General features: G+C 41.7%; 1 protein-coding gene across 5 annotated transcripts in view; it reads right to left on the reverse strand.

Moving 5' to 3' along the window:
* LOC117954186 (cadherin-2) overlaps window positions 1-16,405 on the reverse strand; it is a 145,867-nt gene that overhangs the window by 1,459 nt on the left and 128,003 nt on the right. For 3 of the 5 annotated variants that reach the window (XM_034887759.1, XM_034887761.1, XM_034887760.1), the window contains 6 exons: window positions 15,054-15,175; window positions 12,413-12,530; window positions 9,353-9,673; window positions 6,496-6,703; window positions 4,783-5,275; window positions 1-3,747 (listed from right to left, as the gene is read on the reverse strand). The exon at window positions 1-3,747 is cut by the window's left edge and continues 1,459 nt beyond it. In XM_034887759.1, the coding sequence (XP_034743650.1) occupies window positions 2,677-3,747; window positions 4,783-5,275; window positions 6,496-6,703; window positions 9,353-9,673; window positions 12,413-12,530; window positions 15,054-15,175 (2,333 nt within the window). In that variant the 3' untranslated portion in view covers window positions 1-2,676. The other 2 variants (XM_034887762.1, XM_034887763.1) reach the window with 2 other exon arrangements.

The following is a 16,405-nucleotide window of genomic DNA, read 5'->3' on the forward strand; positions in this document are numbered from 1 at the left end:
CCACACACACACACAGACACACACTCTTCTCCAGTTATTGTGCAGTATTTGTACGTTGGTCCTGATTCAATCCAATCTGCACAGTGGCACTGCATGGACAAGTCTGTGTCTCAGGCAAAGGGTATAGAGGTGGATATGGGTTCATTTCGGTCAGCGTGCAGCCTGGCTTTCCTGATTGGTTAACTAAGTGTTAACAGAAGCAGACCATAACAACACGATCATGGTGGACCAAACTGGTGGACAACAGCAAAGCTAGCAGCTTGACTTATGTGGATGACTTTACAGTGAACCAGTGATATGGAAACATTTCTGTGATGGCACACCAAAGACATCCACATTCAGGTTACGGTATTTGGCAAATACCCCTCTGACAAATTGGGAGAATTTCATTTGGGCTTTAGATCTATGCAGTGGCCTAGACAAAGCAAAACGTATTATCATCATTATTTTGGTCATTAATTTGCATTGCCTGAAATGCATGAAAGATGATAGTCACTTTCCCGTAAAAATCTTACTCTTAAATGTACACTTTATTATATTTCTAGAGATAAGTAACTATAAAACTTTGTTTCATATCTCTCGGGCAGTGCAGCAATAATGACTGAGCTGTATAACAAATTCAGTTTTAGTGTCTATCATTCTACTTTTGGAGAATAATAATAATAATCAATTTTTTTGTTTTATGCGAATAAGAGGTATTTCCCCTCCTTCCATTGAATTGTCCTCCCACTGAACTCTTTGCTAGCTCTGAGGGCTTCTGTAACCAATATTTTGCACAACAAACTTTTGCCAGAGGCCACATGTATAATTCAGTCCCTGGCTTGTCCATCTCAGATGAACACTACCACAAACCAAACCTGTTCACTTACTACACAGGTGCAGAATACATGGTGTTGTTTTCAGTCCAGCAGGCTGATAAGTCCAGCTCAGTTCATCCATTTCTAATCTACAGTACATACAGAAAGTGTCAACGGTGCTCCATTTAGACAAGTTCCGTTTTAGATTTTTTTTTCTCCACTTACTTTTCATTGTATATTACTCTCTTTTTCATTTAGCAATAATATTCAGTGGTATTTACATTTAAAATGCTCTAACATACAGTCAAATATTGTATCTTTTTGTTTAATTGACATCTTATAAAACAACTGTAATCTTTGACATTATTCGTTATCTATTATTGTACATCACACAGTATAAAAGTGCATTCCAGCTGAAAACTCCAGCTCATTTGCATCCTGACCTTTAACAAGGACAAAAAGCCTCCATGTTGTGGGAGTCTCCGTGGGGTTTTTTACCTACATTTCCATTACAGATCTATGGGAATTTTTCATTCGGGAAGTACGAGTGTTGAAGATGGGATTGATTGCCTTTTTTAGGTTTGCTGCCGTTTTCAAAAATCATGCATACTTTGTCCTCAAGATGTGTGAAGTGAGACTACAGTGGGGATATGCATAAAAAAGGAGACTTTTTCCATAAAAAAAAAAAATGTAAGAGATGAATAATAGAATCACAATTACTACATAGTAGATGGAATACTTGTGAATGGATACGCTTTTATAATTTACTGTAGTACAATCAAAGCCTTATGGTGCTCATTAGTTCTTTTGTGTGTGTTTGTGTGTTTGTGTGTGACTCTTTGTAAACATACCAACACTCAACTATAAAATGCTGGAGGGATGGGGGTTTGGGGGGGGGGGGTGAGATCACATCCCTAAATCATTTAAATTTTTTACAATGTCTATTTTGCTTGAGGGTTGAGAAGAGGGAGGATCTTTTGCAGGATTTAAATGATTCATCATTTTCATTTGGAATGAATGTGAGCAGAATAATTCACTTTTATGCCACAGCAGATGGAATAAAATGTAACAGTTTCTGTACAATCGTCTCATTTCCCTGACCACTTCTCTCTCTGTACAGTACATCCATCCCCTTACCCGTTCACATTATATTCAAATACATAAAGTATTTCATCCCACGTGTGTTATGCTAGATTCAAAACTTCTATGTTAAATGTTTACTCTTGCACATTGTCCCGAAAACTAATGTTGCAGCTAAGATATCATCTGTCACATCTTTAAATTGTCTCTTTGTAACGTGAATTCTCCCTGCCTCTATTGCTCCATCTTTGTTAAATATGCAAACGTATGCACTCCCACAAACAAGTGCTTTTGTGCACTTCTGCTCGCACATCAGTCTTCCTTCACAGACTTTTCTCACACACAAACACACACGTGCGGACACAAAGAGCAGACCGACACACAACGAGAAACGTCTTTCTTCTTGTTGCCCACTGTTTCTCGTCCCACACGTGAGAGTTGAATTAAATCGAGTCTTGGATGTTTGGGTTGTTTTTCTTTGTCCAAACCGTTTAACAAATTGTTGCTGCCCCGAGCAGAAGCAGCCTCTGCATTGTCTCAGTATCTGTGCTCAACCATATCAGCGTTTCAACACTTATTGCTTTAAATTACATCAATCACTCCCTCCCCTGCCCTCGCACACTCCACCCTCCCTAGGCTCATTTTTCTCCGTCTCTTTTCATTACTTTGCCTCTTCATCTTTCTCTCCTTTAACTTCTCTTCACATTATTCTAGCTCTGGTTGCCTTTTCATCATCCTCCTATTCCCTCTCTTCCTCTCTTACCCTCTTTGCCCCCATTTGATTCATTTGTATCCATCCTTAGTCTTTACCCTCTTCGCCAGCCTTCTCCTGTCCCTCTTTTTTCTCTTTCTTCCCTGGCTCATCTTTCTTTTCCTTCTCATTTTTGGCATCCACTTCATCATTTTTCTTCTCTTCCCTTTCTTTCTCCCTGTCTTTGAAGAGTTGAGCTAATTTGTGGAACTGGGGTCCCCACTCTTCCAGCCCGGCCCCCCACTCCTCCTTCTCTGTATCCTTTTCTGCTTCGCTCTCGAGTGAGCTGAGGGATCCAGCCCGGGACCCTGTGCCTTCCAGGCCGTACACCTGCACAGAGTCGTACGGTGGCTGCGATGGGTCAAAAGTGACTTGGGCAAGACGCAGACGTAGGAACTCACCCACCCTCAGTGCCAAGGAGGGACCCCCAGGGCCTGGAGCTCCTCTCATAGCCTCCATTCCCGGAACCCAGCCGGCCCCAAAGCCCATCACTCCGCTGTATGCTCCCTGAGGCTGCCCTGGGAAAGGAAAAAGCTGGGGGGTTATATCTCTCCTGCCTAAAACATAACCCCCCAGACCCATCCGATCACGCCAGTCCCCAATTAAGCCAGCTGCTTCCGGGTAGACAGATGATATCCCTACGCCCTCCCTTTCTGGCCTTGCCACCACAAAGTTGCTCCCCATCTCTAGTCCACCTCTCCCCAAGCTGCAGGGGTAGTCCCTCTGTCCCGGTACCTCCCCCTGCAGGACAGTGGCATAGTTGCGTCCACTGGCAGGTTGTCCATTTGTAAAGGTAAACCCACTTCCATTTCCCACTCCCCCTCCATTGCCGCCTCCTCCTCCTCCTCCACTGCTTCCTCCTCCTCCGCTGGGTTCAGACTCAGGCTGGCCAGAGCTTGTGCGGTTTGGGGACAACCCCGCACGGGAAGCCCTGCGTCCCGCCATGGGGAGGGTAGCTGAGTCGCACACCCAGCCTCCTGCGCTGGGACCCTGGCCCATCATGGAGCCCGATCGGGTCATGACGAGGTGATGCTCCCTGGGTAATGTCTCCGACTGCACCTGGATGGAACGTAGGCGAGCACGAGTGGTTTCAGTTTGGGGCTGGGGTAGGGTGTGATACTGTTAGGTTTAGGGTTACAGTAACACATGGGATGAGGGATAATAAAGGCATAATAAAAGCAGAAAGATGGGAAAGGGGGATAACATTGGGCCCAAGTGGAGGAAAAGCAGGAGACGACGATAAAATGATTGAGATGAAGGAGAGACAGACATTGAGCAGAACAGAGTTGGAAGAAGCCATAGATATTAATTAAGCATTAGAATGAGCTAACACTGCACTGTGAGAGGGAGATGGTGAGGGAAGTGATTGAGAGATAAAATATTTAAAATTAAAGAAAGAAAGGGTCAGACAGCCTTGCTATGGCCTGATAAATAAAACAAAATGTAGAAAAGATAATGAACAGCAGGATATAAATGTGCTGACATGTCTGAAATCATCATCTTCCTCCAGCAGCCTCCTGGACAAAGATGAAAAATAATGTAGCACTGCAATCACTGCAATAAAATGGTATACCCGGTTGACTGCAAACCTAATAATTATTTTATGTTTGCTTAATTACTTTCTAACTTACTCGTTAGCTTATTTAATTGAATAATCATTCCTTCAACTTTAATGCTTTCTCCAATGCAGCCATCTATCAATAAACAAGCCATTTATTACATTTTAAATAGTTTTTCAATCCAACCCTTCCATCCATTCGTCCATGCATCCATCCGTCCATCATCCATCCATCTGTCCATTTTAGTACAAAATTCACAAAGCTCACATCAAACATGCATCCTATGCAAAAAGTGTCTGTACCTAAATTATTAAATCCTACAAAACAGCTAACTTGGATGCTACATTGCTATTTATACAATACCAATTTTCTGAACTTATCCCCTTTATAGCTCTGAAGATTAGGTAACTCTTTGAATTTAGAGTGCACATAATGTTCTTCTATTTTTTCTCTACAGCACTCTGGAGCCTATTGGTGCTAGAATGCCGCTGTAAGCTTGTCATGGAGGTCAGAATATTTGGATCAAATCAGATCAGCTGAACTATGATCCCAAATTGTGCATTTATGGGAAAAGAGTGGTCTCAGTGATCCTTACCCAGTCCACATCTTGACTATGGTTGGCCTTGTCCTCACTGCTCCCCTCTGTGCAGTTGCTTGCAGTTCCTGTCCCTCCTCCTCCTCTCTCCTGGCTGTCACTGGTCCTCGGTGTTCCTCCATCCGATGTGCTTACCCCACTTTGGGGTGCAGTCCCGTCACGGCTTCCAGTGCGACTCCCCGTTCGGCTTCCTGTGCTGAGGTCTGTGGGAGTGATGTACACCCCCCCAGACTCCATGCCCCCTACCACGGCCCCCTGGTTCTGGATGACTAGAGATTGGTCTGGTTGGCCTCCAGGAAAGCGGTATCCCAGCTCTGCCGGGCCTGGTTCAAATGTTCCACCTGGTGTGCGGCGGAGAACAGGTAAAGTGTGGCTGCTATAACAGAGGCGACCATAGAGAGGTCCACTTGGTCCCGAGTAGTTGTGATCCACACTCGGATTCTGAGCCCAGTTATAGGTGCGAGCGTTGTCTGGGTTATGATGGGAGTAACGTCTGTGAGACACAAGGCAAAATCGCCATTGAACTTTGGGAAGTCAGGTTCATTTTATGGCATTTTTTACTTAGTTTGACAGCAAACAATAGAGGTTGAAAATAAAGGTCTCTGGTGTGAACCAGACTGGGCCATTGTGCATAACTGGTATTTGTCTTAACTTGCTAGCCCAACACAACACAACATCTCTGGTCAAGTATTTTCTAGACTAGGGTTTGTGGTGTATGTCAATTATATCCACATTGTGGGGTATTTCTGTTCATTTGTCAACACCACTGTGTGTGTGTGTGTGTGTGTGTGTGTGTGTGTATGTGTGTGTTTGTGTTTGTGTGTGTGTGTGTGTGTGTGTGTGACTAAAGGTGTATTTCAGTGATTTTAATAGTCAAAATTGATGCACCCAAAGCCAACGTACAGTTTATCTTGACTTTTAGCCTCCAGTATGAAGACCAAACTTCTTACAAACTTAAAGTTACTTTCTCAGACTGAACAAAACCTCCTTTCAGAGCCACAGAAGACTTGCTGCTTCTGCCCATGTCCACAGAAATTCATGTGTAGAAATTGGTGGAAAGTCTGCTTAAGATCTTACCAACGCAATACAACAGAATCACAAAGTACAGCTTCAAAGTCACCATAAAGTTTCACTATCTGCCCCTCTGTGACACAGAGTCAAGAAAAATGAAACATTAAAAACATTACAAAGGTAGTTTTTATTGCAGCGATATTGCAATGGATTGCATTAGATTTAAAGGGTTTTCTCATGTTGTTGTGTCCACATACATAAATTGTGGGGAAGCAATTTTCGATAAACCAAATGTAGCCTTTGTACTTGTTTGTGGCTCCTCCATATTGCTTGAACAAATTCATTGGAACTAATTATTAGTCCAAAGGCAATAACAATGTTTCACAGAAACATCAAAGTGGGTGCGAACAACTCTCTGATGCAGCAGAACATAAACGAGCTTTAACAAAATGAGCACAACAAAGTGGTCTCCTAGGACTGCAGAGCTTGATAGCCTTCTGTCTCAGCATTTTGATCGCTGACAGATTACGGGGCTCGATCACTTACTTAAGGGGATCAAATAAGTGCTGGACTGAGATGAAAGCTTTTACTCTGAAGGAGTGAAACTGTGTCCTCCCTCACTTCCTTTTAGCACATAATAAGAGGCCAGCCATGAGTTTTGGATGTAATTAAACATCACACAAACACCCTCTGCCTACTTACACATTCCTGCTGTCCAGGGTACGATAACCACGTGAGCGTGAGCTGTGCGGGGCGCTCTGGAGTGCGGCGATGTCAAAGGCAGCCGTGTCGGCCTCACCCCCGCCCTCGTCATCATACGTTATGATGTTCTCACGCACGTCGTCCTCTTCTAGCGGTGACAGGGAGTCGCGCTTCTGACGGCGCAGCGACAATGACAGGGCACTCACCGCTGCAGAGGGGTGGCAGAGGAAATAAAGGATATTGAGGCATAGGAGAGGAATTGGACAAAAGAATGATTAACAAGGGAGAAGGGGGCAGAAGTCACAGGGGAAATAAAGCGAATGAGGAAGAGGAGAGAGTGAGCAAGGGAGAATTATTCAGGCAGACAAAAAGGTACAGACACAGAGACAAAACAAATACAGAAGAGGCCTTGGGTTAGTATTTTATGTCATATCAGCAGGCTACATATCTCCACTGTGTAATTGACTTTGAGCTCCAGTCAGACAAATCGACGCTTTATTCTCCCATGACCCCACGACTCTTATTCCATATTCCCAAAGCCGAGAGCTACATTTGAACCTGGGCTGTGGGCAAAGAACCAAGCTGTGGAAGCTCTTGTCTAACAGACTATGTGTGATCCCGTCTACCCGGAAAGATGGAATTGTTATGCTATAGTTGTGCACTGTTTATTAAACTCAACACATATAAAGCATGGAAATATTATACATGTATATAGTTAATATAGGGAATACTTGGAGGAAGTCTCTAGGTCGTCATGGGTCCAACCTTTTGAAATTTGGAAGCTTAACCCTTTATATAAAAGACACCTGGTCCAGATGGGATCCTGAGAACAGATCCAAAAAAAAGACCCAGATAATTACTGACCAATCCCTAAGTCTTGATACACGCCAAAATTCTGTTCGCGGTAATTTTCAAACAAAGGATCTTCGATTTTATACGGAAGTTAACAACAGCAGGATCTTTATTACTTGTTGACCATCGTGGATTTTGTCAGCTTAAAAGATGACGGTCACTAACAGATTTGATCAGCTGTATCTAGAAAGGATTCGTTACCAATGCTCGAAACACTTGAGATACTGAGTATATCTCTTATTAAAACTCCATGTAAACTGTTACAGCATATGGATGAATCCAAGATTTGACAGACCTAACTGTGCTTAGTTACAGTTGCTAAGCTATGATTGGACAGTCTTTGTTGGGGAAGGGGTTTAACAACTAGTCCATTACATTGGATCCAGTTTGAACAACCCTGTTCTCATAAAAATTACATTCCTATACATCCAAAACTGCATTCTCGATTACAGTTTGAGGGAAAAATATTTTCAAGCATCAGTGAAATGGTCGCTGTTTTAAACATTAAATGTGATTGAAATGTGAATTGAAACAAAACTACTTAGTCAGGTTTAGATAAAACAAATACTTAGGTTTAGAAAAAGATCATGGTTTAGGTTAAAAAAAGTATGTGTGTTACATAAGATGATAACATTCTCCTGGGTGATAAGTCCAGTGTTTGTTTGACCAATCTATCTACGTACGCTGACTTCACATGTCAAAGAAAGACATTATCCGAGACAAAACTATGCTTCCTTTGAAACGTAAGGGAGAATGCAGTTTGGTTGTATGGGACTAACCCTTTTCAGGAGGACTGGTTTGAAAGACCTTTACTTGTATGTTTTGGTATATATGCATACCATGAACACTGTGTGCTTGTGTCTCTATGTGGATGTACCGCAGGTGGTTAAGCTGCTGCAGTGAGTAAATCTTGTTGGAGTTTGCATTATTTGATCCATGAAACTAATCTAATGATTCCTGAGGTGGGAAATCTCTAATCTTTCCTAACAATTTGAGGGATCACATTCATGCCACAACTTATATGTATTTCTCTCTTTATAGGAGCCTTTGAAAGTGGTTCACCAAATTCATGTTCACCTTATGTATGCCAAGCCCCTTTTTAATAACCAGATGGGATCCTTATGGAGATGTTGTCAGAGCTTTTGTAAAACTTTTGGGATTTTTGGGAGAGCCCAGTAATACTGTTTGGGATTAGCATGGACCCCTTATAAGAAAAACTAAATTTTCTCGGCTCTATTTTACTGTAACTATTATTTTACTAGCAACACACTTGAATGCTATAAAGTTGTGTGTATTTCCTTTTGCCCTTGTCACTTTGAGAACTGAATTCTAAACTCCACCAAAAGCCACTCATCATGATCACCTTCACGGCATGTTGCGTTTCTTTCTTGATTGAACTGGTCTCTTCCAGAATGATAATGCCTCTATCAACATAGCATGAGTAGTGATCCAACAGACTGAACAGAAATGACAATGATGCTGGCCCGGAGCCAAAGCCTTCTCAGCACCTAGACATTATCCAATTGAGCATTTGAGAGTTTCTGCAAAGGCGGCAGTGACATTTTATTATGTCGCTATCAAAAACTGCACGGCCCAGATAATCACTCAGAATTGTTGTTTTAGCAGTGATTAGCACTGACCTTGCCAGAGGAGATGACTGGACCAAAATTGCGAGGAAAAGTAAACCTTGCTATTGAGCAGCTGGGACTAAGAAAAATATTTACGCTGCTGCCTCCATTATTTTCATATGCAGATTTAGCATCCAGGGATGTGTTGGAGGGTAAACAGCCCTAAACACTATTTACTCATCTTTTATAGGCAGTAAATCTTTATAAATTATGCTAAGGGATGTAGTAAAAACACTATGTAGGTTGTATAAGTACTGTAAGGGTCTTTCTAGGAACAAAAAATAAATTCATGTGATACGGTTTTATTTTCACTTTTATTGTGTTATGGTGATCTCATCCCCATGTCTCTTAAAAACTCTATGTATGAAAGTATTTACCCAGTAGTGTGGCGACACAAGCCAGGATTGCCAGCAGTGCGGCGGTACTAAGCCCAGGAGAAGGCAGAGTGGACTGCTGAGGGAGACACACCGCCTCTCTTTCCCAGTCCCACTCGCCCTCGGTCTGTTTGTCCTTCTCTTTCTCCCCGGCCCGTGCCCCTCCTCTCAGACAGGGACAGACAGACACAGTGACCGTCCCGGTGCTGGTAAGGCCCGAAGTCCCGTCCCTCAGGACCAGCGGCACGTGGAGCGTCAGGGTGGAGGAGGCGGAGCGGGATAGCGGCTGGAGCTGGGACAGCAGCACCAGGCTCGCTGTGGGGCCTGAAGGTAGACATTTCATCCATTGTTAACAGCATGAAGCAATTTTCCCATTTTTTTCGAGCTAATTGGCAGCAAGAGGTTACAATTGTGAAATTATCCACATACTGTACATCATGTTTGCAAATTTGTGACTTTGATCAATAAGTGATTGATTAATACAACAAAGGAATAAAGCGGGTATGTTTTGACACATGGAACGCATAATAAGCCCACGCACCTTTAATTGTATTTAATTAGAATTCATCAATGACACAATTCAGAAGGACAGACAAAGAGCTTTGGCTTCTATTGGTTTTACTTTTATAACTCTTACTTTTAGGCATAAGAGCTGTGTCTGCATTGGAGATATTTTTAGATTTCTTCTAAATTAAATGTGAAAGGATACAAAAGGCCACAGATAAGTGGGGGAAAACAAACATAGTACGGAATATATTGAATCAGCATGAAAGGCACGGCAAAGTCACAGAAACACGACTCTGATTTTGATTCTGATTCTCAATTATCAAAACAATTTTCTGTGATCTTAATCACAGATCAATTATTACCTGACTTTTAACGAAGCAAATTATACAACAGCATGCCTTTGTCAGACAGCTGTCCACAGGAGAACAGAACATGTTTTTCTTTTTCTCTGATCTACTATTGGATGACATATCAAAGAGGCCTGTGATTCCAAATGTCAATGAAATCCACAGTCCAACCAGAGAAGGTTGGCTCCTCGTGCTTTTGCCAAGTTAAGGAATGTTTAGCAGGCCACTGGTGCAAATGATAGCCACTGAGTTCTTAGGTCGTCTGCCGTTATAAATCATGCTGCTTAATGTGACTGTACTATCAGATGTTAAACCCCTAACCCTAACCGGTACAATAGACATTCCCCAAACAACCGAGGACGTGTGCACAGCCAAGGGACAGGCTACACATGTCAAGATAGCTTAACTATCAACTTTTTTGTCATTTCTAAAAAGTACAATTTGCTTAAATTTGCACTAAACACTCGTTTTTTTGTCAACAATGTATCAAATAACTGTGTATGATGTAAAAGGGGTTGCTCATACTGCCAAATCCACAGAGACTTCCAACTCTGCTGTTCCCCTCATCTCTATTGAGTTCTTAGAGCATATTTTGGCTAAATGTGTTGGTTTTATGTCACGAAATCTTATTGTTTGATTCAGTGTCACCACTCTCAATGACCACCTTTTTAGTGAAATTGCTATGATAAACTAAACACTGCCTGCTCAGCACCAAATGGCAGACATTGGGCGCTATTTTGCACCCGATGCAAGTGTCTCTGCTAGTTTAAGACCGTTGCCCACGTTGTTGAAATAGCAAATGCACCTGCACCCATCTTCGCGCACATGGGCGTGCTGGTCTCATAGGGAGGTGGGTTCAGGTGCATTCTGGTACTACAGGAAGGTGTGTTCAGGTGAATTATTGGCGTATTGCTATCAAGTGATTGCGCCATTGACCAACAAAAAACCTGGTCTAAAGTCAGTAACCCAGCATTTTGTTTTAAATTTAACAGTGCATTAGTAAAATGTGCCTAGGCTTATGCACATTGCGTGCACACTAGAGCAGCGCAACAGCACACATACATACAAAATATAAAAAATAAAAGAATTAGAGTGCAATCCGTCATCATAATATCAATGCGCCAAGGTACAAACATATTGCGTCCAAAACACACCTATGAATTAATGAAGACACTATCAAGCCTTTTGAACCACGCGCCCGGTGCATGGACCCTTTTTTCGCAATCAAACTAGCAAAAGTGGATTTGGAAACGCCCTTAAAGCACCTGCGCCATGGGCATCACGCCATGCGCTTAGATCGTTAATATATGGCCCAATGTATTTTTTTGCCCTACCCCGAGGTAGCTAAAAAATCTTTTAAGTAAATATAGATGCGATTTGCTTCAGCTTCTGGACAACGGACATAAATATATGTAGGTTTTATAAGTATATATGAATTCAAGTAACTAAACAGTAACAGTCTTGTAAATGCATCAAAAAGTGTAGCAAAACAGAGTTAAAAAAAGAAGTCAATGGTGCAGGTTTCAACAAATTCAAAATCGTGCTAATGTTTTATATTTTAATCAGCATGTTTGTTAGGCCTCAAGGATACAAACAGTGTCTTTTGATATGAAACGCAGACTGCAAAAAAACCTGTGGTTGTTTTTCACAGGTGATGAATAATTGCCAAAATACTTCTGGATACATAATTTTCTCTTTATGTACGAAAACTTTTGCAGGAAAATGAAACTTGTACTTGAGAATGTACTAGAAACAAATACTGAGTAGCAAAATTCAATTGAGCTGAAGTGAATTAAATGAAGCAGCTCTGATTTTTTCAAAAGCTTTATATTAGAAACAGTATATATATGTGGCTATGGGGAGGAGAAGATTGATGTAAAGGATACGTGAAGGCAAACAAGAGGGACAAATAAAAAGAGAGGAGCATAACAAAGAAAAACAATGGGGCCACCGGAGTTAAGAGATGGATGGCAGAAAAGAGAGGCAGAGACAGAAAAAGAGAAGGGGGAGGTAGAGAGATGAGAATGAGGCAAAGGGTATAAAAGAAAGAGAGACTAGGCGAAAAGACGAAGATGGAATGAGAAAGGCGGCAAGAAAGTGTGGGATTGAGAGCCTTAAAAAAGTCGGAAAACAACAAGAGGGTGTATGCCGAGGGAACAAAAAAAGGAATTAAGAGATATACAGAGAGAAGAAAAGATTGAGTGCCTACCACCACTGTCCCTGACGCTGAAGTTGAGGGCGGCGCTGGACTCCGGAGGGATGCTGAAATACACAGTGCTGTCATTCCCTCCCTCATCTCTATCAATCGCCCGCAACACCTGCACCACCTGAAACCCAGAGATAGAGAGAGTAGAGGAGATTTGGTGAGGGGAGAGAGTTAATATGTGTGTATGTGTGCGTCTGTGGGATGAGGGGCACCAGGAGTAGAGAAAAAGAAGGTAATGGCAGAAACAGTTACACAGGGAGTGCTTTTAGCTACAAACTATTAACCGATGTCAGCAGCAATCAAAACAAGTCAAACAATTAGCATGGAGACACAAGTCAACTGTGTGTGATACTCACAGCCAATAAATAACTGTGTCTGACGTGAATCGCCTTTCACAAATCCAGTGCAGTGTGGCTTTTCAATTTAGTAATAGCATCTGCATCCAGCCTTCAGTGGCATTCGTAACAAAATTAATCTAAAAAAAATCTCTCGCAGCCTAAGCTGATGGGTAATTTATTTTTAATGAAAATCTCTGGTCGTCATTATGCAAGATGTCGTTTCAGAAAAGCTTTCGAGAGCTAGTTACTAGGCTGAATGCAGGGATGAAGGGTGCTGCATGCCCTCCAAGTTAGTCAGTGTCGCTAGGCCTCGCGAACATTTGTTATGTACAATCGCATTATGTTATTAGTTGCTGGGTGTGGATATTTAAACATGTTTTGCCTGATGACTTGTCATATACAGAGACATGCGCACACAAGCCGTACACATTCAACCATATCGTAATCTTTCTCTCCTGAACCGTCTCCCTTGCTCAGTCACATAACAGTATACACACAAACACGAACATCACAGGCAAAAACAAATCAATGTCATTGCCACAGAATCACAGATTTAGTGGCAAAACAACAAAGACACAAGGAGAGCAATGAAAAAAACAGGAAAAACAACAGATGGGCCAAGAAACCAAATTACGGCGATGGAGCCAGAGTGGAATACTGAAGATGGAGGAGAGAAAAAGAGAGAGCCAATGATGGTTTCCAGGGAGAGATTGAGGAGCACAAAGATGATGTCTATAATTGAGATAGCATCAAGTGAAAACACAATGATGCAAAAAAATAGACAAGAACACGAATTAGACAAGGCAGGTTTAAGAGGAGACTCGAGGCTGATTACGATGTGAGAGCTACCGGGTTCCAATAACATGGAGGGCACACCTGTCTCTATAGAGAAAGGGCACACTGTAGCAGTATGCTGCCATATCTGAATAAATTAAGCAACGTACTACTAAAATGTATGTGCTCCTATACTTGAATAGGCAAGTACTTGCACAATATGCTTTGAACAGCTTTAAAGAACTGTAGCTTATGTTTATTTATAGGAGACATTACTGTTGGAAATACAAGAATCAAACCTCTCATCTAATCCCTTGTCTGACAAAAGGACCGAATAAGGAAAAATTTGGCAATGTTTTAAGCATATGATTTATACATGAACATAAACTACAACATTTGTGTTATTTCTGTCATAATAATATTGATGTCAATTTTAATCCAGTGGGAAGAACATCCATGCTCAAGTTGATTAAATAGAGGAATAAGAAAACATCTTTTTGAAATTGATCTTAATGACTTAATTCCAAAAATCTTGGAGAATCCAACCTTTTAAGGACACCATTTTCTTTGTGAATGAATAATGTATTGTAAATAAATAAATGTTCTTCCTTAAAATACAGGGGGCATACCCTTCACCATACCTAGAGATTGGCATGGTTTTATTTCAGCTAGCTTAATAGCTGGTTTGATTTGCATTGAGAGATGATCTAATGGAAAGTTCCCCATGCCTATCTAACTTGACAACCCATAAACTGTTTTTTAAGAACCTTGTGAGACGTTTTTTTGTGCCTTTTTGACAAATCACAATCTTCAGTACTGCTGAACACTTAAAAGCAGTGTTGCCAACTTTTTTTTCAATTTAACTAGCTAGCACTAGGTCCAAAGTCACTAAAAGTTGTCAGATGACATGCGGTCCTTTATGTATTGGTGACTTCATTGAGCATCATTTCTATAAAGCTCAGATTGTTGTTTCGGCCCACTTCCTGAGCCCAGCGCAAGAGGAGAGGAAGAGATCCATCCAGTACTGTAGGCAGAAGAGCTGTGGACTGAGTTTACTCTGAGCAGAATGCATGGGAATGAATCACAATATACAGTAATATATGACTACATCGCTAAGAGGGTCTAAAAAGTCGCTAAATCTAGCGAGAAAGTTGCCAAGTTGGCAACACTGCTTGAAAGTACCTGAAACAAGCATTTACTCTCACCACATGATCAGCGCCAAAATATAGTTGTAGGGGAAGTGTCTCAGAGGGGGGTGGAGATGCTTGGAAACAAAAGCAGAACCAGCAACAATGGCTATACCTTAAATAATATTTCGTCATGTTCCTGCAGTGGAATAGGATGAGTAGACTGCACCAATTTTCCCTGGGATTTTCCCATTTTTATACAAACAAAGCTTGTTCCAGCAGAATTTGAAAGATGTAATTACAATCATTTTATACTCATAGGGGCTTTAAATTGTAGTTTTTTTAGCCAAACATTTCATGCAGACAAATACATTGACATCAAAAGTCACTCAAACACATACTGACCTGCCCGATGGAGGATGAGTCACACATGGCAGTTGTGTATTGCCTGTCGAGTTCGGGTGCATTGTCATTCAGGTCTAATGTCTCTATTGCAACCAGAACTCTGGAAACCTGGCTGGGATTGTCTGAAAGAGTCAATCAGAAACATGGGCTCACAATTGAGCACTCTAAGGTGCCTGCAGACAGCTGTATTTAGAAAAATCTATATGAATACAATTCCTCAATACCACAAACAGGTGTGCACACACAGAGGTGCCTCGTTTGCACTCCATTTGTCGTCATAGGCAAGAGCAAGCTTTCCAGTCTTTGTATAGAACTTCAACAGCACTCAGATCACATTAGCGAGCACACATAGCAGTTACATTTTTCCACATCAAACTGTTAAAGCATTTATGGCCAAAGGTCATTGACAAATGTGTGTGTGTGTGTGTGTGTGTGTGTGTGTGTGTGTGTGTGTGTGTTGCTAAGAAAGAGAGAGAGGACACAATTTAAATGGATTGTCAGAGGGTCTCCCATATCCCATTCACTTGGATATTTACACACACTTGAACATGAAGTTCTCTCAGCCACGCTTGAAACGCACAGAGTCGTACTCTGAGCTGAACATTTACCATTACATGTTATGCTGCTCTTGTGTTGGGCTCCTCAAAACACAATCCAGGCAAACCAGCACACGTCTTCACTCATGTATCTTAGCAGGCAACAGTGGGCCACGCATTCTGTAAATAAGACGTGCACACACACACACACACACACACTCCCACATAATGTTCTCAAACCTAGCATTAACACTGTGTCACGGATGACAGTGAATGCTTCCCACCACTGGAAAGCTGAAAATGAGCTCTTGCTGTAATGGTACTGGGTGAGCTAGCATGCCTGTGGTCATGGCAGAGATCCTACTGTGCTTTGTGTCAACTCTGCCTCCAACAGTCTGATTATTAGATATAGCTCATTATTCAAGACAAGCATTCATTGTGCTGTCTTCACAGTCCTACCAACACTGCTGCCACAAGAAGCCCAGGGTAGATTTTAAGTAAAGATTAACTTTGTCCAGAGCAAGACTTGGCAGGAAAAACAACTTCCACTCCTTGCACACAGCAGCCACTGGACAGCATTCTTCAACAATACTTTCACTTTGGCACCAACTAGTTTGACAGAGTTTTTTTTAGGTCTGAGAGGAAGATCCAAATAATATCATAGGACCTGCCAAAATGACAATTAGAGACAGGATTAAGCAGGAGGCAGTTGTTCATTTAAAAACGTCATTCAGAATAATCAAGAAAATAGGTTGTTTTTCATTGCCTTCCAAAATGATTCATACATTTAAAAGCATTTTCTGGCATTTTTGTCAG

This window comes from Etheostoma cragini, chromosome 12 (assembly GCF_013103735.1).
Source record: "Etheostoma cragini isolate CJK2018 chromosome 12, CSU_Ecrag_1.0, whole genome shotgun sequence".
NCBI classification, from domain to species: domain Eukaryota; kingdom Metazoa; phylum Chordata; class Actinopteri; order Perciformes; family Percidae; genus Etheostoma; species Etheostoma cragini.